This window comes from Centrocercus urophasianus, unplaced genomic scaffold (assembly GCF_019232065.1).
Source record: "Centrocercus urophasianus isolate 14NV4802_14NV808 unplaced genomic scaffold, USGS_Curo_1.0 seq_19, whole genome shotgun sequence".
Lineage (NCBI taxonomy): Eukaryota > Metazoa > Chordata > Aves > Galliformes > Phasianidae > Centrocercus > Centrocercus urophasianus.
In genome coordinates this window covers 14,599,493-14,621,083 of record NW_024884744.1, presented here as the reverse complement: position 1 = coordinate 14,621,083, position 21,591 = coordinate 14,599,493, and the positions used below count along the sequence as shown (strand labels likewise).

The window sequence follows — 21,591 nt, the reverse complement described above, 5'->3', positions numbered from 1 at the left end:
CAGAAAATTCCTTTTTGCCAGGCATGGCTGAAAATTCTCTTGACTGCAATCTGATAGCTACAACCTACAGGAACAATGCAACTCTCTGGTTTGGCAATATTCAATAGTTTTATAGTATTTGATTATAATCCTTACAATATTGCCTATATTAAAAAGACTTAAATGGGCCATAAAACCCATTTGATCTTCATTTCAAATACCTTTCTCCTTTGTACTGCAGCTTTATAGTTCCTGCTGAATGCTTTAAAAACTGAACTAAAGGAAAAGGAACTGTCTGGGACTGATCTTAAATGGGGATCCTGGGCAGTGGGTGTGGGGACCCAGGTGGGGCTGGTAAGGGCAATTGAGGCTTATGGGTGCACTCCCCATGACTTAAAGACAATTCTAGAAAGTTAAAAGCAAACAAGCAATTCCCAATTCAATTGTGAATATAATGCTCAGTGAATTCAAAGCTTCCAAAGAAAATACAGGTTTTTTTCACTATACAAAATTCAGAAATAAGACAGACTGAGTCACAAGGTAAAACTTCAGGTCACCTTTCAGAGACCAGAAGGCAGCAGCTCTTCTTCCCAATGCTTCCTGAACCTCTCTGCAGGGGGCACACGATGTGGATTGGTATGGTGAGTGTACATGCTGTAGAAGTGACATTAGTTCAAAGAGATAAAGCACAAAAAACACAAGTTCTCCACCTATATTCATGAGAACACAGAACAGGAAAAGACTTCTAAAAAGAGGCTTATTGTAACTTCTGGAGAAATTCCTTCACTATCTTAGACAAATCCTTCTTTACAGGGAGTGCCAGATGAAGCCCTGCAGTATTGCTTCCAGATTAGCTCAACTTTCAGAGCCAGGAACTTGAGAGTACTGAAAAATGATGTTCCCTTGCCCTGCAGAAACACTGCTCCAGTTGTCCTTGCACAGTACGGGCCAGGAGAACACACAAGAACATCACCAGATTACTGATACAGCCTTGCAATAAAGCTGTTAAAAAATTCATAAGAAATAAAAAAGGATCAGAACCCATATTTTCTGAAAAAAAGAAAAAAAGCCCTACAGTACTTGAATACTTTACAGAAACAAGAAAAAAATCACAAATTCTTACAGCTACAGTATTAACAAAGACTCTCTACCAGAAGCAGAATATAACTTCATTTTGCAATTATAGCAACTATAAGCAATGAGATGTAAGTTACGTTGCACCTGCAAAAAGAACTACTCAACAGAATACTTTCTGCATGTAGTATTATTACAGTCAACAATGTTCAGGCTGCTTTGTTAATGATTACTTTGCTAATGATTAAGATTCCCCTGGTCAAGCAAAACAAAGAGAAGTGTCTGCTTGTCCATTTGCAGCAAGTGGGCAGCCAATACAACGAGAAAGGTATTACAATAAAGGTAAGACATCAGAAGAAGTAGCACAACAGACAGATACTAAGAAGGAAAGGAAGAAGATTACTTACCCTTCTCAGAAGATTCTCTATTTGCAAAGGAAAATCTCACCAGAAGAGACCTCCAAAAAGAGACCCTTCACTAGGGACAGTCAGCCCTTAAATGAGGTCTAAGAAAGGTGCAGCCAGGCTCCACCCCTTCTGGTCACACAGCTGAACTGCCTTCACCTGTGCTCCCAGGGTTGTCTGAGTCCTTTCCCCAAGTGCTCAATCAGTGGTTCAGGCCATGACTCAACAGTTACTGAACACTCATTGCATGTTTTAAAATCAGTTTTAAGGGATAGCAGTTTTCTGTCTTACTGTTACAGTTTGTTTTCACCAGTGACCTTGAGTTATATTCTCTTGGATTTTGATACCTTTTTTTAAAAGGCTCTTTAATTGAGTAGAGAGAGCATCTGGTACTGTCCTCCCGGCATATTTTACACGTCTATTTCCTTAGAATTGTCTTTTGGTTTATTCCATTCTCCATAGCTGACATACAACAAGTTAGGACTTTGAGAATGAAAATGCTTTGGTGTAACTGGTTCCTCAGTGCAGCATAGAACTATCAGGTTAAACAGGAGGTGACTAGATGATCAAAAGCCCCTTTGGCTGTAAGCATTATGAAACATTTTAGATGTTACTCCATTTTTTCCAGCCCATGTTCAGACTAATAGACTACTTTACTTTTCAACGGATATTTCTTCTTTTCCTTCTGGAAAAATACATGAACAAGAACCTGCAGGATGATTCATTTTAACGCTACAAGCTGGAAGCAAAGAATCTACAGCCTTATTATGAAGGTTCTGTTAGTGATGGTGACAACTGAACTTGGATAAAGTACATGACCAGCTAAGGGCTGTGCAACAAATACAAAGTTAATTTCACATCAAAGACTCAAAGAAATTAAGCTCCCAATTCATACAAAAAATGTTTTATCACGTATTTCCATATCTATCTTTTTGAATGGCTTGCTTCCACAATTTCCAAAGCATTATGTTATTTTCAGAATTAGAATGGTAGCAGAGGTAAAACAGCTGTATACAAACTAATTTTGTATTTAAATCAATCCTGAAATTATTGATGTTATATTAGTTTTCAGACAGATGCATCATATCCTCACGTATCAAACTTTGGATTACTATTTCTCCTTCTGTTTGTAAATATGCGTATGGCAACTATTGAGTCACACCACTGATTGAGCACCTGGGCAGAGCACCCAGTCAGCCCATGGAGCACAGGTGAAGGCAGTTCAGCTGTGTGACCAGAAGGGGTGGAGCCTGGCTGCACCTCTCTTAGACCTCATTTAAGGGCTGACTGCCCCTAGGGAGGAATCTTTCTGGAAATCTGTCCTTGGTGGAGCTTTCCCTTGCAAACCTAGATATGGGTGAGCAATCTTCTTTCCTTCCTTTATAGCACCTTCTGTTATCGTGCCTTTTCTATAGTACTGACCTGTCTAATTCTGCAATGCTACTACATACTGACTGTCCAGGAAAGCCATAATTCTTTTCTTGTAACTACTCTTATGCATTCTTCTAACATTTCTGAGCTAGTCCAGCCTAGCTTCCTCATAATTAACATCAACAGTGTTTCAATTATGCTATCAAATTTCCAGCATTAAAAAAAAAAATCAGATATGGATTTAATCAATATTTATGCATTCCATAGCAAGCTGTTCCTTCCCAGTTATTTCATGGTGAAAAGCCTCTGCGTGTAACTCAGAAAAATGAGGCCTGGTTTACTGCCTCCAAAACCTGTTTAAACCTTGTGCCGTTAAGCAAGAGAGATTTCAATGTCACTTTTTTATTGTTGGTCAACATACGACTAAGCTGTATGTTTACAGTGATAACAGGTGTAATATAAATATTTACATGGATTATATAGCTAGCAGCAAGGCGTAAGCAGCCTTAACTGAATGCATCACGGGACATGAAAATGCTGTTTTTATTTTTCATTTTCTTTCCAAGTATTGAATTAACTTCTTAATCAGCTTAGGTGTATATAGGAAACAGAACGTATACTGTTAATAGCTGCTTAAATAGATAGTGAAATTGTTGAATGTGTTGTACTTTTTAGCTAGGCGGAAGAGCTGGCACCTAAATTGCTCCTCTTACTCAAAAACGTCTTTCAGGGCATCTTAAAACAACTGGGGATTTCACGTACAGGAAATCTATGAGCATGGCTAAATCAATGTCACCATGTTTTAAAACTGACCATACAAAAGTTGTGGCGTGTAAAACAGTATTTTCTATTTTTTAATAAGAAAAATGAACTTTCAGATAAAAAGGTGGAAGAAATCCATGAGGTAAACAGCATGAGATCAGAGAAAGAGAGAAGCAGGGCTTTTATTTCTTAGGTATACATATATATGTATATGTACAGCTATTTAGTCATAAAAAGTAATATTTCATGTGGGCTTTTTTAGCAAATTTTTTGAAAATGTGGAGAGGAAAAAAAAGCTTAATGCAGTATCAAATCCTGCACTCAGCTATCAAGCACAAGAACACACACACATGGCCCATGAATCACAGCACCTGAATGCATCATTCACTTAGCCTACAATTGTTCCTGTGCCTCCTATTATTTGGGCTTTATAAAAAACCTAAGATAGAAAACATATGATTGAACAGGTTAACACAGGATGTTAAGAATGCAGGGCTTCCAGGTCCCAGCTATGACCTCAAGTCTCATACATCGAGTAAGAAGATCAGAGCCTACAGTTGGGCAGTAAATACTGCATGGTTAAGAACTACAGACTGGAGTTACAGCTGCATGAAACTAGAGTAGGCTATTACAGAAAATGGTGCCAATTATAGAAAACCTGGTGTATGTTAGAAAATCTATCGTTCTGACTCCCATATCCTGTGATTTCTATGAATTATGACAATTAGCGTTAATTGAGGTAACAGATCTCAATGTGCCAAAACTGAAGAGCTTAGCATAAGGTGTGTGGATGGCAGCACACTGGACGTGCCCTCCTCTTTTGGCTTCTGCTCACTCTTGGAAGAGAGCAGAATGCTGCAGTTGCTTGTTTTGGCACAGCCTGCTCCTTTAACTCCATCCCCACCCTGTTTCTAGGAATTCAGCCCCTTTCATGCCTGCCAGTCTGCTGAGCTGTGCGCTGTTTTTGGAAGGGCAGATTACAACTTTCACATAAATACTATGACATACTCGTGTGAATTGCCAAGATGTTCTACAAAACCGAAGTGCCGCAGAACTGACAGCAAAGCAGGGCCGTTGGCAAGTAGCTTTGGCTACGGTCTGTGTATGATTCGCTTCTCCTACTCGCACCACCAGCTCGCCAGCCGTTGTGACAACCTCCTTCACAGTGTCCGTTTCGCTTGGCGCGTTCCCGCTGAGCAGCACAGCCGGCGGCCCGGCGCCCGCAGCAGAGCTGGGAACGACGCTTAACGCAGCGACTCGCACGGCGCACCGCTTCAACCGCCGTGTTCCTCTCAGAATCTCTAGCGCCTGAATAAAAAGATGGAGGAGTTGAACTGTTCGACTTACACGACTCATTACAGACCTCTCCGGCTCTCAGTTAACCGCAGCTCGCAGAACACGGCCGCTCTTTCCCGCCGCGGGGCGGAGCCACTCTTGAGCATGCGCGGCTGAGGGGAGCGCGGCGGGCGGGACTGGAATCGGCGGACTGGAGACCGCGTCACGTGGTGCGGCGCCGGGATCGGGGCCGCCGCTGCGCAGAGAACGTGAGTGCTGGGGCGGGGCGGGAAGGGAAGGGAGGAGGGGGCGGCCGCGCCGCCGTCTGGTAGCGGACGACTCCCACCGCCCCCCCCCGCGCACTGCGGGTCTCTGCTGCTCGCCGGAGGGGTGGCGCGGCGCTGCTTCCCAGCCGCCCTCTCGCTCTCCCTCCTTCTGCAGCCCTGAGGAACCTCGGCGTTTGCGCCCCGCTGTACGGCGCCCGCCCGGCTGTGGTTGGCAGCGTTACGTGCCCCCCGCTCCCCTTCCGTCCTGGCGCGTTCCCCTGCGGCCGGGGGCGGCCGCTGCGCGCTGCCTCACCCGCTGTTGGCGGGCAGCGAAGCGAGTTCCGGCCTCTGCATTCTACTCTGTAGCGTCGCGCGGAGTTCCGCCCTGACGGGGTTTTGTTCGGGCAGCGCTGCTGTGGTGCGCGAGCAGTGCTGCGGCCGTATCAGCCCTGATAGCGCCTATCGGCGGCATGCGGCTCCTGCGCTCATCTTGGCAGAATTGATAGGAATAACGAAATGTCTTTTTACTTTTTGCCAGAACTGCATCCGCTTTTTTTCCTTAAAGCAGTAAGATGGTTAAGAAAAGTAACTACAGCCTGGAGTGCTGAGCCCAGAAGGGCTCTCGTGCTTCACGGATCTGGAGGAGGAGAGGAAATGCTGGTTGTTTCACTTTAATTACACCGAGGAGTTCTTAGCTAAGCGCGGGAGGATGATCCCCTGCTGTGGTGATGCAGTTTTAGGATGGTGTGAGAATTGCAGTCAAGTACGAACAGTACAATTTTAATGGAAGCAATTAAACGTCTGTCAAATTAAGAATCAAGCTGGGGCCTATTCTGAAATCTACTTTGTTCTGATTTGGAGCTATAGATATATATATGTTTATAACTGATGTCCCTTCAGCAGTCCAGTCACACAACTATCAATATTTACTAAAGCTCACTTCACTTATGTACCTTATGAATGTTTAGATGTATCTTAGCTGTTAGAAGTGTAGTTACTTACTACCAGTTTCGAGACAGGATAGTAAAAACATTTATCACAACTTGTGTTGCTTTATTCCACAGAACAGGGAAGGAGCTTAATATATCCATTGTTGCCCCCCAGAAGGATGTTTTGCTGATACATAGTTCTGACTGGCTTCTAGCAGAGGTTTAAAAAGAGCTGATGTTTCAGAGATTATCTGCTGATTTGTTTTTCTTCCTTGCTCGATCAAAAATGCTTCATCTTTTTGACCACATATGGCATATAAATTTAGGAATACAGAGAAAATGGTCTCTGTGTTGCTTTTTAGTATTTTTAAGTGATGAAACCAACAGCAGCGTGTGGCTTCTGAGTGAATTTGGAACAGATTTTTTCCAGTGAAGGAAAACACTGAGTTCATTAATTTCTAGTGAACATCATTTCTAAGGAGAGATACTAAAAGGTAGCCTTCCATTAAAATCTGTGAAGGTTTCTGCTTTTGTCTGCTCTACACTACAACTGTAGCAGAATTTCTATTGCATGAATTTATATAAGCCGAAACGGCTCTTTTTGATGGTAAGCCTGAAGGGTTCTTCCTAGAATAATCTGCACCCGTGAAAAGAGCATGTGTATGTAAATGCACTTCTCTGTACGTGTAAATATACCCACACAAAGGCAATACGTAATAGAAATATTAGGTTGTTCCATCTGGGGAGCTGATTTATATTGCACTACAAGAAGTGATTGACCTTTGTCTCCAGAGGAGGAAATAGTGGATCTTACTGATGTATGCGTTACCAGTAAATCCTTTACACCACAGATCAGGCCTTGGTCTTGAGGCACAAGAGCATAGTATCTATTCCCACAGTGACTGCCTATGAAAGCAAATGTACAGACAGAAGGATCAGAATGGAATGAGTTCACGGTAGACACAGTGTTTTATGCAGTGATTGTATTTAGTGTTTCAGAGCTTGTTGTAGCTGTAGCTGACCTTTTCCCTGCATACTTATTAAATAAAAGCAGGACGGTTCACCATGTTTAAGATGTTTGTGCTTTTTCTTGCATGTTTTTTTTCTTGTTTTGTTTATTCTGCCTTCCTTGGTCCCCTTTGAAGTTTGAGGCCAATAGTAAGTGCATTTTGCTGATGCTTCCTTTGTAGAACTCCTTTTGCCTTAAAACCACGGTTTCTGTTCTGTTCTTTGCTTGGATATAAGGCTTTGTACTGAGTTTCAATATTCATCGATGAATAGTATGGGTCTGCTGGGCTTTATTTGCGGTCTGAAACAGTTTATGCTCAGGATTTGATGTTTGCCCTTTTCATCCTTTACGTATTTCTAGTGGTGTGGCTTTGGTTTTGTGTTTTTAATTTGACCTAGCTTTAGTCTGGATCTGTGGGCCAAATGCTCAGGTTTTTCTTCTGGAGTGCTTCTCCTTCTCTTACTTTAGTTTCATCTGAAAGGAGAAGAAAACACTTTGTAGCCACTCCAGAGAACCGCAGTGGCATCAGTGGGAGTGATGGAGAGTTTCACTTCAAAATCACACTCCCAATCCAAAGTGAATCGCTAACCCTGGGGTTTCTTCTGTCAGCAGAGTGTTGTGTAGTGCTAAGGTCCCCCAGTACAAATGGTTTTTGGGAGGCATGAGGAGAACTAAACAGTGCTAGAGAAAACGTTGCTGATAGACCTTCCTGGTGGGAATGTGCCATGCAGGTAGATGACAGCTGTGCTTACCTTCAGTGGAAACGAGATGCATTTCTCTTGTGTTTTTGTAACATCTGGGCTTACCTCGCAGTGTGGCTGTTGAGGAGCAGGGCAATGGGCTGGGTTTTGTTTCACGTCAACATGAATCACAATTTTAGAGTGAACTTCTAGAAGTTTAGAGGGGAATGAGGGTTTAAGAAGAATCTTCGACTTCAAACTACAGCTGTAGTAGGAAAAGACAGTAATGTTTCATTTGAACTACAATTTACTAAAATATGTACTTATTGGCACGACTTTTCAGTAATCTGAACTCATAATATTTTATGGCTGTCAAGCCAGCCAGGGAGTTTGTCACAGTAAAAAATGAAAGCTTATGTGCTTTGCACTTGGTTAGTACTGAACCAATGGATTCTGAGAACGTTTAGTTCAGACCTTTTTTCTTGAGTAGGTGACAAAAATGCAGACACGTGGCAGCTGAGGAGCAACACAAACGTCCTCTTCAGGTCCCTGCTGGAAATTTGTGCATTTAGAAGTGGGTGGCATAGTTTAAAAAAAGGAAAAAAGAAAAAAAAAAAAAGAAAAAGAATAAATGCTTCATTGTTTTAAGCCTTGTTGGGCTTCTAGTGAGCAGAGTAGAGGCTGAGAAAGAAAGTTCAAACAGCTGAAAGCTCTCTATATTTCAAATGAATTACATTAACTAATTAAATAACTAATTTGTTTTCTTTCTTTATGTATTTATCCATTATAATCAAATGTGTGATGTGTTTTTGGCACCCATTCCTGGTTGCTCCCAATAATAGGAAGGATTTACAGTACCTAGCATGACTGCAGTTGTGGTGTAAAGCCTTCCCACTCTCACACGGTTATGGTGCAGACACGTGCTGCCTGCCGGTTGTTTTTCCTTGGTATGTTAAAAGTTATATTAAAAGTATGAAAACTGGAAGATAAAGACTGTCAGAAGAGAGCGAAAGCTTTAAAAAGCGAGACTATGTACTATTTGGCAATCTGAACAATGTGGTGTGGCAAGAAGTTGGGGTTTCCATGTAGCCTGTGTTTAAATTGGGTTGGCTTTTAAATTCTAATCGTTTTTGTCAGCTGTTTTGTGGTGGGGAAAAATGTAGCTGTGTCAGTGGCAAAAAAGAAAAGTCAGAGCTTTGGGCTCGTGAACGTAAGAATATTTGGAGATGGTGATACCAACATTGTGACCTGATACGTTTTGAAAGATGACATTACTTAGATAATCAGAAGTTTCAGTTACTTCTTTGAAATATAATTTTGACATTAAAAGCAAAAACAAAAAAACAAAACCAGACAAAGGCTGACACTTGATTATCATTTACAACAACCATTTTGTAAGAGGTCTTAGCTCAGCTGTGTAGTTAAATTAGGAGGATTAGGATTTGTTTCTTAAAGGTCCCAGCACAGCTGAGTTCTGTACTCAGGGGCCTGGAACAGTGGGTTTCTGCTGCTGCTGCATTCTGCCTCAGACCAAGCTTAGACCAGGGGAAGAATGTAGTGAATTTCCTTTCTTTGTAGCAGATGAGTTTATTTGTGTTCTGTTCCATTGGAGTTGCTTTGAGAATGTAAGCAGGTTCTTCCTCAAGTGCCGTGCTGAGCATAAATGCAATTTAACAAGAAATCCAGAGATTACAGCATCGTAAATTTGATTTGCTCAATTGTTCAACGCCACTTATTGTCAAGTGTGAACTGCCATAGCGATTGCTGTTGCTTCTGCTGATGTTTAAGGAGAGGCTGGGCTGTAGGTGGGCTTTTCTTCTGCTCAGCCCTCTGCAGGTTTTGTAGTTCCTTTTGCTCATGCAGGATCACACAGTTCAGAGGTGATTTCCCTGACTTTTCCTTGTGTTTGCTTACTTTGGTGCAGTCCCATCAATTTATTAATGACACTCTGAATACCTAATGAAAACTGCTTGCGGAGAGCAGCTGTCCGTAGAAATGCAGGGTCTAGAATCCCGATAGGTATAGCGTGGAACATAAAACTTTGCATCTTGAGCATCTTGATGGAGGTATCCACTCTGCCATCTCTGTGTCACTTTGTGCTGCATTCTCCATGTGCAGGTGCCTTGGCCTCTAAGGACCTGCAGAAGTTTGGAGTGCTTGCAATTGTAACCTTGTTTCTAGCTAGATCTACTACTCTATTTCTCTTTTTTTTCTTTTTCTTTTTCTCCCTACATTTATCTGTTGTAAATAGAACAGAGAAGAGATGAATATTTTGATGCAGTTTTGTTGGCTTTTTTTTTGTATTGTTCTTGCATGTGCTTTCCTCCTATAGTATTTTCCCCACTGCAAGCTTTGAAACTAGAATTTTAGTTTTGATCTACAAAAGCAAGAGCCGTTTTCAAAGCTTTTGTGTAGAAGCCCTTAGGTGTGTGTCTTACTTGTTGAAACAGTAACTTGGAATTTCCATTCTCAATTTACACTGAGTATGAGGAGAAGTTAGGGAAAAAATCCTGAAAGCAATACCTGTAGCAAAGATGAGAGGCCTGAGAACCAAGTTCCTGTCCGGGTTTCTTTTGTTGTTTTTCAAGGGCTTTCTGCCTGGAAGTTTAATGACTGTAAGTGAATCAGGATATCAGTGAGAAGATGTCTATTTTTCTTTTTTCTTAGACCAGATTAAAATTTTCTTTTCTTCTCATTTCAATTGCTCAGCTTGAAGAATTTGCTGTTGTTTTTTTTTTAATTGATTTAAAAGAGCACTTAGTCTGAAAACACAATAGTACATGTATTACAATGCAGTTGTTTTTTTCTTTCAGTGTTTCCAGAACGTGTATGGCGTTGGATTTGAACAAGAGTAGAAGTAGAGTGAACTTCACATTTCTTTGAGTAAGAAGCAATAATGCAACGAAGGCAGGGAAGAGTCAATGCTGGACTGCTTTTGCTGCTTTACCAGATTTCTCAGGTTGGACTTCAGAACATTCCTTCTGTTACCCTCGCAGTGCTCGTGCTGAATGTTTTTTTCTTCCTGAATCCCGTGAGGCCGCTGCATGAGGCGTGCATCAGTGTGAGGGAAGCTTTCTACAGACAGAACTGGCAGCGTTTACTGCTTTCACCTGTCCACCATGTTGATGACTGGCATTTATATTATAACATGATTTCCATGCTTTGGAAGGGAATAATGTTGGAAAGGAGACTTGGAAGTGTGTGGTTTGCGTACATAATTGCAGTATTCTCAGTGCTGACTGGAATTGTTTATGTGCTGCTGGAACTCGTGCTTGTGAAGATTCTGAATGATCCTTCGTATGAAATGAGTTGTGCTGTAGGCTTCTCGGGTGAGTTGGTCCAATTTAAATGCAAAAATAAATAACTATGGATAATATATAATGTTTGTTGAATGAAGTAAATGGACAGGTGGACATCCAGGTGCATCTGTGTACATTATGTCACTGAAGTGATCATTTCTGAAATTTAAAGCATGTGCTCCTTGTGTGTCCAGTTCTTGTGAGCAGCAGCCTGTGTGCACATGCTTTGTCCAGGCAGTAGATTAAAGTAGCTCTGACAGCCTTACTGTCTGTAGTTGATCTTCCTAAACCTTCAGCATTCTCAACGTGACCTTCAGCATATGTAATTTCAGTCAGAGCAAGTGTCATATATGTGGAGCAGATGTTAAAGAAGAAATGAGTATTTTCCTGGCAATAACTGTTTCTTTAAGAGCCAGATTGTATGCATATTTATGGCCCATTCATTTCTCATCTCTTAAGAGTTTTAGGATGCCTGGATTTATTTCCTTATTTTGCAACTGGATGAAATGGACCAGGCCCTTTTTCCCATAGCAGGAACCTGACAGTACAGCAGGCCTAGGCCCTTCCAATAGGCAGTTAGACCTCAAAAATAATGATAAAAATTGAAGCTGTACATAGAATATTCTGGTGAGCCAAGGGAGGATTGGATAGAGAAAACTCCTCAATGATGTGCTGCTATCAAATATTTCTGCTCTCAAGTAAATGTATGGTTTCTGAATAAGGTCTGTCAGCAGCAATAAATGTAAGCATGGGCTGTTCGAAGGAACATTTGTGTGTATTATCCTAAAATAAGAGTACCTACCTCATATTAGAGAATGTATGTGAAAGAAACCCGCTGGGTAGAGAAAGAAGTTTTGCTGTCCTGTGTTCTCCATGGTATTAGAAGAGGGGAAACCTTTGTCATGTTTTTTAATTTAGTATATCTTTGTTCCTGTCCAACTTGGCTGTCTTTTCCATACTTACTTATGTCACTTTTCCCATTTTTTTTCAAGTGATTGCATTTTCTCCTGAGAATTTCATAATCTTTCTTGAATGTTCTGATAAATAATGCAAACTCATTCTGCCATGTTGGCTTTTTATTTGCATGATAAAACAGTTGCAATCAATTAGAAATAAATTATTGTGATTAAAGGCAGTTTATCTTTTTTTTTTTTTTTTTTTTGCAGAAACAGGTGATTCTGGAGTATATGTAAGATGATTTTTCCATTAATTCAGAATTTTTGAGCATATTGCTGACCTTCACACATGCCTTTGTCTTGTTTTCAGTCATGGCTTTTCTCAGCTTACTGTACATTTTGAGTTTATTAAGTTTGTCCATTATTACAACTAGAGCTTCCCTTTTAAATTGTTGTATTTTGTTTACTTGAACAGCTACAATAAATAGTTGTATTTAAAACGAAGCTTTGAATTGGCTACATTACACAAATATGTAATTTCAGTCCTTAAGTGACTGAAAAGTAACTCTAAAAAGCAACAAAACCAAAACCAACCGTTGTTCTGACGTGCAAGAATATTGCTTTGTGATGCTGTGAAACTGCATGATGTGATATTCCAGTTTTAATAGCTGTCATTTCAGCAGCTAAGTCATAACAATAATTAATTTCTTTACTATCTGGACACAAGTGCTTCTCTCCTGATGTTATTTATTGTTGTTTGCAGGAGTCTTGTTTGCTTTGAAAGTTCTTAACAACCATTACAACCCAGGAAGAGTTAGCAGCGTCCTTGGATTGCAGATATCCAGCAAGTATGCTTGTTGGGTGGAGCTGGTGGCAATTCATTTCATTTCCCCAGGGTAAGTGCATGTAGTACTTCAGAGTTGGTAGATGAGATTTGGGTTACCTGAAGTAGTTTGAAATGCCTATGAGGTGTGAGGAGCGTGAGGTAGTGCCCAAACCGTGCGCTGGGGCTACAGTTTGGTGCTGAGGATTTTTTCCTTAACACCATTTTTAAAATGAAGAACTGGAGTATTGTGTCTCAAAAGTATGGCAAAGTTCTGGAATGAAGATAGGAAGTCGGTGGGCACTGGGAAGGGATATTCATTTTGTGCAAAATGGCTGAACCTGGGAGAGCGCTCTGCTGCTCTGCTTTTTATTTTTCTTCTGGTACCTTCTGTCAATTTCTTCTAGTCACTGCTCTAGTTTACCATTAAACTGACATCCACTGTTTCATTTGCTTTTTCTCTTTTTCTCTCTCTCTCTTTTTTTTTTTTTTTTTTTTTTAATCTAGGGTTATCTGGATAAAATTCATAGTTTACTATCCTGCAGTCTTGCTGACTGTCTCCCTTAGTTTTCCTATGTGCTCATCTATGCCAGTGCAATTTTTCCTTTGTCTGCAGTTAATTTCTGGAGTTGTAGTTGCAAATCATCTGTTCTCTTACATAATGTTTTATAATTTATAAGTGTCAATGGTATTAGAAAATGTGTGTGAAAGAAACTCACAAAATTTACTAACTGCCAAATTGCAATTCATGAACAATTTGCTGCTTTTTAGAAAGATTAAAGAGGGGAACAAGACTGACATACTAATCATTAGATGCTATGATGTGGCAGGTAGAACATTTCCTAGACCAGAATGAAAATTCAGATATTACTTATTTTAAGCAGAGTTTACTGCTTTCTTTATCATTTATTGCTTGACTGACTGAAACAAGGAATCCCAAGTTAAAAGACAAAAGAACAGCGGAGCTGTTTTTCAATTCAAATGCAATTTGAATTGTCAGCTAAGAGATCACTTCCATGGTATTAAAACTCAAAAGTTTTGGTGTATTCATTTTGTTCTTCTGATAAACAAAATGTTGTTTTAGCATTAGTTAGTTTTTTCTTGATACGTTAAATAACATTTTTTACTGTTGAAGAATAGTGGAAAAAACAGTGGAAATGATCTGAAGCGAAACCATGAGCATATCACATATCTAATTGGTGGAAGAAGAATTCATGAGGTTAGTGGTTGGATGCAGTTGGGTTTTTTATTTTTTTCCCAGTTGTGTTACTGCAGACGTATTCTGGAGGTAGAAAGTAAATATGAGGTATAGAAATAATGTTAAAAATGTCTCTGTAATTTGCATAGAAGCTTAGGCTGCTGCCTTGTCTAAACAACCCCTAATTATGTTCAATTCTGATACCTAAGACAATTTCACAGCACTCAAATATTAACAGAGGCCACAGAAAGCAAGGAACAGGCTGCAGAAATTAATGTCTCGGAACATAATATGTTTAATTAGTAACTGGCAACTGCCTTGAAATGAACCACAGTAATTGACTCTCAGGGCAGTACTGCTACATCCTCTTCTGCATGCTCAAGGCATGTTACAGTTTTTGAGGTGCCTGATTAGATGGTGTTCTTTTGTAGATCAGGGTGCGACATCTTGTTCTGAATAATAAGAGGTCAGTAAGTGGTGCAGGGTTCTGTCCCATCAGACACAAGGTGTGTTTGTGCAGCCTTTAGTGGAATGATATATCACAGGGTCATCCATAACCAATGAAGTACTGAGAAGTAATACAGAGCCAGATGAAAACTGTTTTTTCCTTCCAGATCTGTGACAGCTATTGTAATTCAGAAAATATAAATTTCTTAGTTAAAAATGTAATAAATTAGTTCTAACCTTTAGTTCTGTTCTACATTTCTGTTTGTAACTAAATGAATAAATGTTGGACTGAGCCAATTTAATAGACTTATTTTTGGCAAGTTAAGGTGCTCGTTAGAGTTGTTAATATGAAAAGAAAAAAGAGATGACCTTGCAAACTGAGAAGTAGCCCAGCTGGAGAACAGCAGCACAGGAGTGAATCTACATTCTGTGACAGAGATGCAGATCTCTGTAATACATGTTCATAGCTGACAACTGAAAACAAAATGGTAGCATACAATGGATCAGCTATGAGTATTAGTTGCTTCCTTTCTCATGGGGTCAAGGATCTGCAGGAACACAGCTTCGAAGCAAATCACAGTCAGAAGAGGTCAACATAATACAATTGCTGAGCTCTTCATTAAAAGGAAACAAACAAAACCTTTGTATACTTGAAAATACTGGAATATATTTTGGCAAATTTTGTTTGAAATTTTAATTTTTTTCTTCCACTTTCACCTCTCTGTTTTAATTCTGGTGCAGCCTCTAGCATGACTACAAATATTCTGCTTTGTTCTATTATTTTTCCCCACGAGAGATCTTTTCTTATGTGCCTGTTCTCTCATCTAGTTTGCTTTTTTAATTGTGGATGTGTTTAATGCTTGATGATATCACTGAGTCATTGCTGGCTGTTGATCGATTTTACTGATGATCTGTGTTACTGATGAGAATGTTCCTCAGGAGCAAGAGGGCATGGAGGAGAAACAAACAAAACCGCACACGCACCCAAAAAAGCACAAGAAATTTGTCAGGGATGACACTGTGTGGTGAAAACCATGCTCTAACAGCTTGTTTTGTTAATCGTCTTTTACTTTCCTCTGTATTACATAGTTAGTTACAAATTTCCACTTTCCAGTCAAAGATGAAGTGCTGTTGTCCTGCACTTGTGTGTAAAACAAGTTGACTTTTACTTATTCAATGAGTTAATTTGATCTAATTTGCATTCAGGTGGTTTCATTAGCACTGGTAGATTGTGTGCCTTTCTTTCTAAGCAAGTGTCTTAGTTTTCATTTGACATAGAATTGTTTACTTCAGTGTCTGGTATGATACTCTGTTTTTGGTTCTAGGAGAAAAATGTGCAGCTCACGCAGTCACGTTTCTAGTTGCCTGCTAAGCCAAGGCCGTTCGCAGCAAAGGGCCCAAGGAGCTGGGGGGGAACGGAATTAAGACAGCTGACTTGAGCTGGCCAAAGGGATATTCCATACTGTATGGCATCAGGCAGAAGGAGTTCTGAAGGAGGATGAGAGTTCATCTCTCACTCTCTTCAGCTGCTCAGGGGTTTAGCTGGGCATCAGCCGGGGGATGGTGAGCAACTACTTGTGCATGTTGTATGCTTTCAGCTGTACATATATAGTCATAACTACTTTCCTTTTCCTTTTCTCTGCCATACTAAATAGTTTTATCTCAGCTCATGAGTTCTACTTCATTGTTTTCCCTGCTTCTCTTCCCCATCCCACTGGGAAGGGGAGGAGTGAGTGAACACCTGTAAGGTGCTGAGCCATCTGCTGGGTTAAATCACTACAGCAAGATTAAATTTTGAAGCAGAGGCTATAAATTCATGTGCACGTGACTACATGCTTGAGTTAATTTTGAAATAAATTGTTACTATAAATAATAAGGTTCATCCCATTATCTGAAAATATCCATTGTTTTTTTTCAAAATAAAGTTGGTCTGGATTTTTGTAGTATTTCTATTACTTCTTTGTTGAGTGAATGTATACCTGAATGTAGTGTAGCATCAGAGTAGGAGATGGATGAAAATAAGTTCTTGTCACAGAAGACTGCAGCAGTGGCTGAGCCAAGGACATACCTTTGCTAAATAAGTGGCTTTGTTCTGTGCATGAATGATAATTCCAACCAGTCTTTCAGGTTTGCTGTTAGGAGGAAACTATAGAGGTGAAGTGATACAGGCTTCCTTGTTCTTTCGTGTGCTCTGTCAGGTGAGTGATGCCACAGAGTGGAAACTAGTCAGGATAAATGTGCCAGCAGTGAGGAGATTACTTGGATTGTGCATAAGAATACTGGGACAGTATTCATGTTAAAGGATAATATTGTGAGAGGCTTGTAAGCATTGTGTCAGAACTGGGTAGCTGACGAGTAAATGTTGTCATATGGTTTTCATTTTAATGACACCAATTTTCATGGAATCCACACAGCCAAATGAAGAAGTATAATTAATTCTGTTTGGAAGATTTTTCTTGAGTAAAGTGCGCATCAACTTGATGGCACATTTCTTCAGGAAATGGCATTTAGACATATTGCATAATCATCGTTAGTATGAAGTGAATGGTTTAAATAATATCTCTGGGGAGATCCACATTTTCTAACAAAAATTAAATGAGGCTTCATTTGAATTTCTTTGTATCAAAGAGAACATTAGTTAATATTGATAAAGCTTGTTGACATTTAGAGGGGAAAAAAAAGTGTTTTAAAAAGCCAAGAGCCCCATTTCTATTTTCATTCAAATTTCAGTTTGTATTTATACAAAGTGAAGTTGTAACACACAATAAATCTGTTAGTTTTTCTGAACAAGCAGGAGAAAAGGCAATGGTTTATCTTGTTCCTGCAATCAGGAGAATGTTTTTGTCTAACAGCATAATAAGTCAACTTAAAAAAATAGACATTGAAGTCAACAGGATTCCCATATTCTTGGGAGCAATGTAAAAATACTCTTTTGGAATCATATGACAGGAGAGGTTGCTTTATGGCTGATAACATATATATATCCAATCCAATATATATATATATCCTATATATATAATATCCAAACTTATATTCTTTATTCAAAAAGTACAAAATAGGAGTACCCTCAATTTTCTGAATTTGATATGAGAACAGTGGAATTTATAATACAAGTGAAGGGAGTGTGTTTGGAGAAGACCTTCCTACAACTTTTGTGCTTTTAATAAATTGCATTTGTGCCTTTCAGCCAAAATGGCATTTAATTCCATGTGCATATAGCTCTGCCTTGTGAAAACAGTTACAGTTTTGTCATTAATTTCAATGTCAGGAGACAAAACTTGTAGAAAGAAGAAATATATTGTGCAAATTTCTTAAAAAGGCAATCTACTTGCAGTGGGAGTGCTGAGCTGCAGCTTGAAGCAGTGATTGAGCACCTGGTGGGCAGGCAGGGCAAACCAGGGGAGCTCAGGTGCACGCAATGTACCTGAGTGATTGGAATGGGAGGAGCCAGGAGCCACTCCTCCCAGACCTCATTGAAGGGTTGGTAGTGGAGATAAAGAGATCTTGCTGGAGATCCTAGTCTACCTGATGCCTTCTAGAGGTAAGTGGTTTTTTTCCCTTTGTTTGTGTCTATGGCTGCTGCATTTGTTTCCTGTTAGCATTTTATTTCCTCTTGTTCTTTCTGCTCAGTCTGCAGAAACTGAATTTCCATCTGAGTAGAGTGAAAGGTGACTTTGTTTTACTTCCAGGCAGTGCTTCCATGTATTTCCAGTGGAATACTTGTCTTCCATGGATCTGTGTTTTACCATCTGACTCACTGCGCGTGCTGGGCTCTGTCCCAAAGCTCTGCTACTGGCCTGTCCCTTCCAGCTTGTATAGGCGCTGATTTCTGTGGTACATTCAGAACTCCCTCCTTGTCTTTACTGTATCCTATCCTATCTTTTTCTGTTACTGTGCCAAGGTTGCTTTAAATTATAGCTCTATCTCTTGTGACTCCTACATCCTCTCTCAGCTTGTTGTTATTAGCGAGTAATATTTGGTACAGAAAATGTGGAAATCCATTCAATTCACCTCCTTGGTTTGGTAACAAATCACTGATAAGCATTAAGCCAGGTTTTCTATCCAGTTATGTATCTGCTTAGTGTAGTTCATACTGCCCAGGGTTTTAAACATTCTTTGAGAAATGCTGTGAGGCAGCGCTGTGTTCCTACAACATGCCACCTGCTGTTTCTCTTTCTGGGGAGGCCTTTTGCTTCCTTGACAAAGGTGAAACTTGGTTAATTTGTGGTATTTCTTTGTGACCATTTTCTGCTTTTGCTGTTCCTACCTACTTGAGTATAGGGAATCTTAATTATTGGGTGTATTAGCTTCTGCAAATTCAGAGGAGAGCCTATTTAAACTCTTTCACTGAACTTGTAAGTTGAGTGCTGAGACACAATATTCATGGAGATACTTGGAGCAAATCTCTGGATTTACCCCATATATAATGCTTCTGTGTTGAAGACTTCAGTCTTTTCATTCTATGTACAAATGGGCAATGAATGTATTTTTAAAGTAAATAGGCATGTTTAGAAAATAATATGGATTTCAGTTTTTTACTTACTGTTCTTTTAATTATGAATGCACTGTGGTACAAATATGTTGGAACAGGTCTGCATTTAGGGTTTGTAGAAGATCGGTTGGGAGGGACCCTCAGAGGCCATCTAGTGCACCCCCCTGCAATGAATGGGGACACCTACAGCTCCATCAGGTGCTCTGAGCCAGTGTGACCTGGCCTTGGATGTCTCCAGGGGTGGGGCTTCCATTTCATAGTAGGATTGAATTGACAGTACTGTGATAAAGTGCTCTACTTATGCTTACGTTTGAAACGGTAGTAAGTTTTGGTAGCTCCTACTAGGACATTTTAGTGTAATTCTGTGGATCTAAGTTCTACAGATTAAAATGAGTTTTCTGTCTTGGGAAGACTTCACTTTAAATGCTTGTAGGGGATCAGTGTTCTGTGCTTTACACAAGCAATTGAAGTGATCTCTCCTGTTAGCTTCCAGCTTCTTCAAGATATGTTGCATACTTGTGAGTGTATACACAACAGTGTTAGGATTTTATGAGGAAAGAAAGAAAGCACTGCACTTCAGTTTGAATTGATACGTTGCTCAGTTCAGTTGGATCATGTACAATGTTTTTTTAGAAATCACAAAATGAGGAAATTAATTTTGGTAAGGAGTTCTGTAAGTTGGAATTTTGTAAACTGCACATCTGGGTTTAATAGAATAATTACCACTAATATTAGAAAATAGATTGACCAAGTCAGAGCAGAAATTAATAGGTGTTTGCATTACCCTTGTCACTTTTCTATGCTTGGTTACATAAGGACTTTGTGGATTACGATATTTCCACTTCAGGTTTCCTACCCAAGAAGTCTACCTTTCTATTGCTCATGAGATATTTTTTTTCCTCATAGGACTTCTTTTGCTGGTCATCTGGCAGGGATTCTTGTTGGACTGATGTACACAATGGGTCCTCTGAAAAAGATCATGAAAGCGTGTGCAGGTTTGTAAAATCTGCATGAGACATTGGTGCTCTGAAAAATTAGTGCATCTTGCATACAATTGCAGATGTTTGTGCAGTTCCAGCAGATTTCTAGGGAACTAAAAATAGAGTGAAGAAGAGCAGAAGAAAAGCTCACCTTGTTTTACTCGTTCTTATCCATATTAAAGGTGTCTTTCAGGTGTAATGTTTTTGCTGCAAGTAATACATTTTTACCATTCTTTTAAAGCTATGTATTTGAGGTAAAATGTTCCATGTAAGATGTCAACCGAAATGTCATTCTAAATGGAGTGTGAAGCAATAGAAATATGCCAGAACACAGAATATTTCTGTGTTGGATTTCTGTTGCTTGTATTGGTTCATGTGGAAATTCTTGAATTTAGAAAAAGCTGAGGGATCCTTGAGGAAGTGTTACAAGATTCCTTGAGCTTTGTGACGCTGACTTGACACAGGTTTTTGTACTGTAGAAACGGTTTTAAGAGGTGGTAACTTTCAGTGTGTTTTTATACTAACATCTATTTTTAAATGCAGTTGTGCTGTTATGTGAGCACGCCTTTAAACTTCAGGGTTTTACTTAGAAGTCTGAGACCTGTTGCAACCATGTGCTAGGCTTGGTTGTCACAGTACTTGTCTTAAGTTACCCTATTAGGAAACAGACTTTATTCTAATTGTGTATGTGTTGTTCTTTCTTTCTAGGTGGCCTTTCTTCATTCACAGACCCTGATAGGCCAAGGAGCTACTATTCGGGTTATTCAGGTAAACATTCTCATCCACTTACCTAAAAACTTATTTTGGTTTTACAAATAGGAGTGTAATTTTTGCTTGTAATAGAAAACATGCAGAAGAGCTGACCAAATGGAAAATTTTGCCCTTGAGTATTTCAAAAGTATTTGATTTGTAATTCCTAACCAAATATCCCAGTGTATTTTCCTTACAAAGAACGGCAAGGGCAGTTGTAACTTAGAAGTGTATTTACCCAGGATTTTTATTAATCCAGTTCTCAAATTAAAGATATAATGTTTGACCTGAAGACCAATAAAAATAAAATGAATTGCTCAATAAAATAAGGTGTTGAATTACATACAGTACTCCTACATAGAATTACATACATACTCCTTAAAATAGGAGATGTATGGTGCATGAGCTGCCTGCTTCCAGCTGCGTTCTCAGGCCAGCTCAGATGTTCACCTAGGTATAGTTTCTGTTCATCTGCATTACTCTGTGTTCTGTGTTAATAACAACCAAACCTTCCTTCAGTATACCAGCATAGCAGCATGTGTGGAAAATCAAATGGTTTATATTGGAAAAGGCAATTTAATTTGCTAATGAAGATAAGAACTTGCACTTGATATTTAAATTCTCTAATCTGTTGCAGCCATTGTACAGACACCAGGTGTTCAGGATGGCGGTGGGTGTTAAAGACAACCTTTGTGGAGCAGATCCTGAACTGTCCTGCACATCTTTTCCAGCTCTTCCTAACCAGCAACAGCACTTCATGTAGTGTAGAATGATACAGGGGACTACATAGCACCTGGGAAGAAGTTGTAGGGCACTGGCAAAAAGAAAGTCTGCTTCTTGTTGTATGGCTTGAGCAGTTCCCAGAGTAACAGGTGGTGCTGCTTTGAGTTGGTGGTCATGGAAGGGAGCTAAAGGAGTGAGGTTAACATGAATTATCCTGTCTTCCAAGCTTGGCTT

General features: G+C 39.7%; 1 protein-coding gene across 4 annotated transcripts in view; it reads left to right on the top strand.

Annotated features, from left to right (window-relative positions):
* Nucleotides 1–5,052: 5,052 nt before the first annotated feature.
* RHBDD1 (rhomboid domain containing 1) overlaps nucleotides 5,053–21,591 on the top strand; it is a 30,654-nt gene continuing 14,115 nt past the window's right edge. For 2 of the 4 annotated variants that reach the window (XM_042821113.1, XM_042821116.1), the window contains exons 1-5: nucleotides 5,053–5,134; nucleotides 10,563–11,078; nucleotides 12,708–12,840; nucleotides 19,811–19,899; nucleotides 20,593–20,652. In XM_042821113.1, coding sequence (XP_042677047.1) covers nucleotides 10,646–11,078; nucleotides 12,708–12,840; nucleotides 19,811–19,899; nucleotides 20,593–20,652 — 715 coding nt within the window. In that variant the 5' untranslated portion in view covers nucleotides 5,053–5,134; nucleotides 10,563–10,645. The other 2 variants (XM_042821114.1, XM_042821115.1) reach the window with 2 other exon arrangements.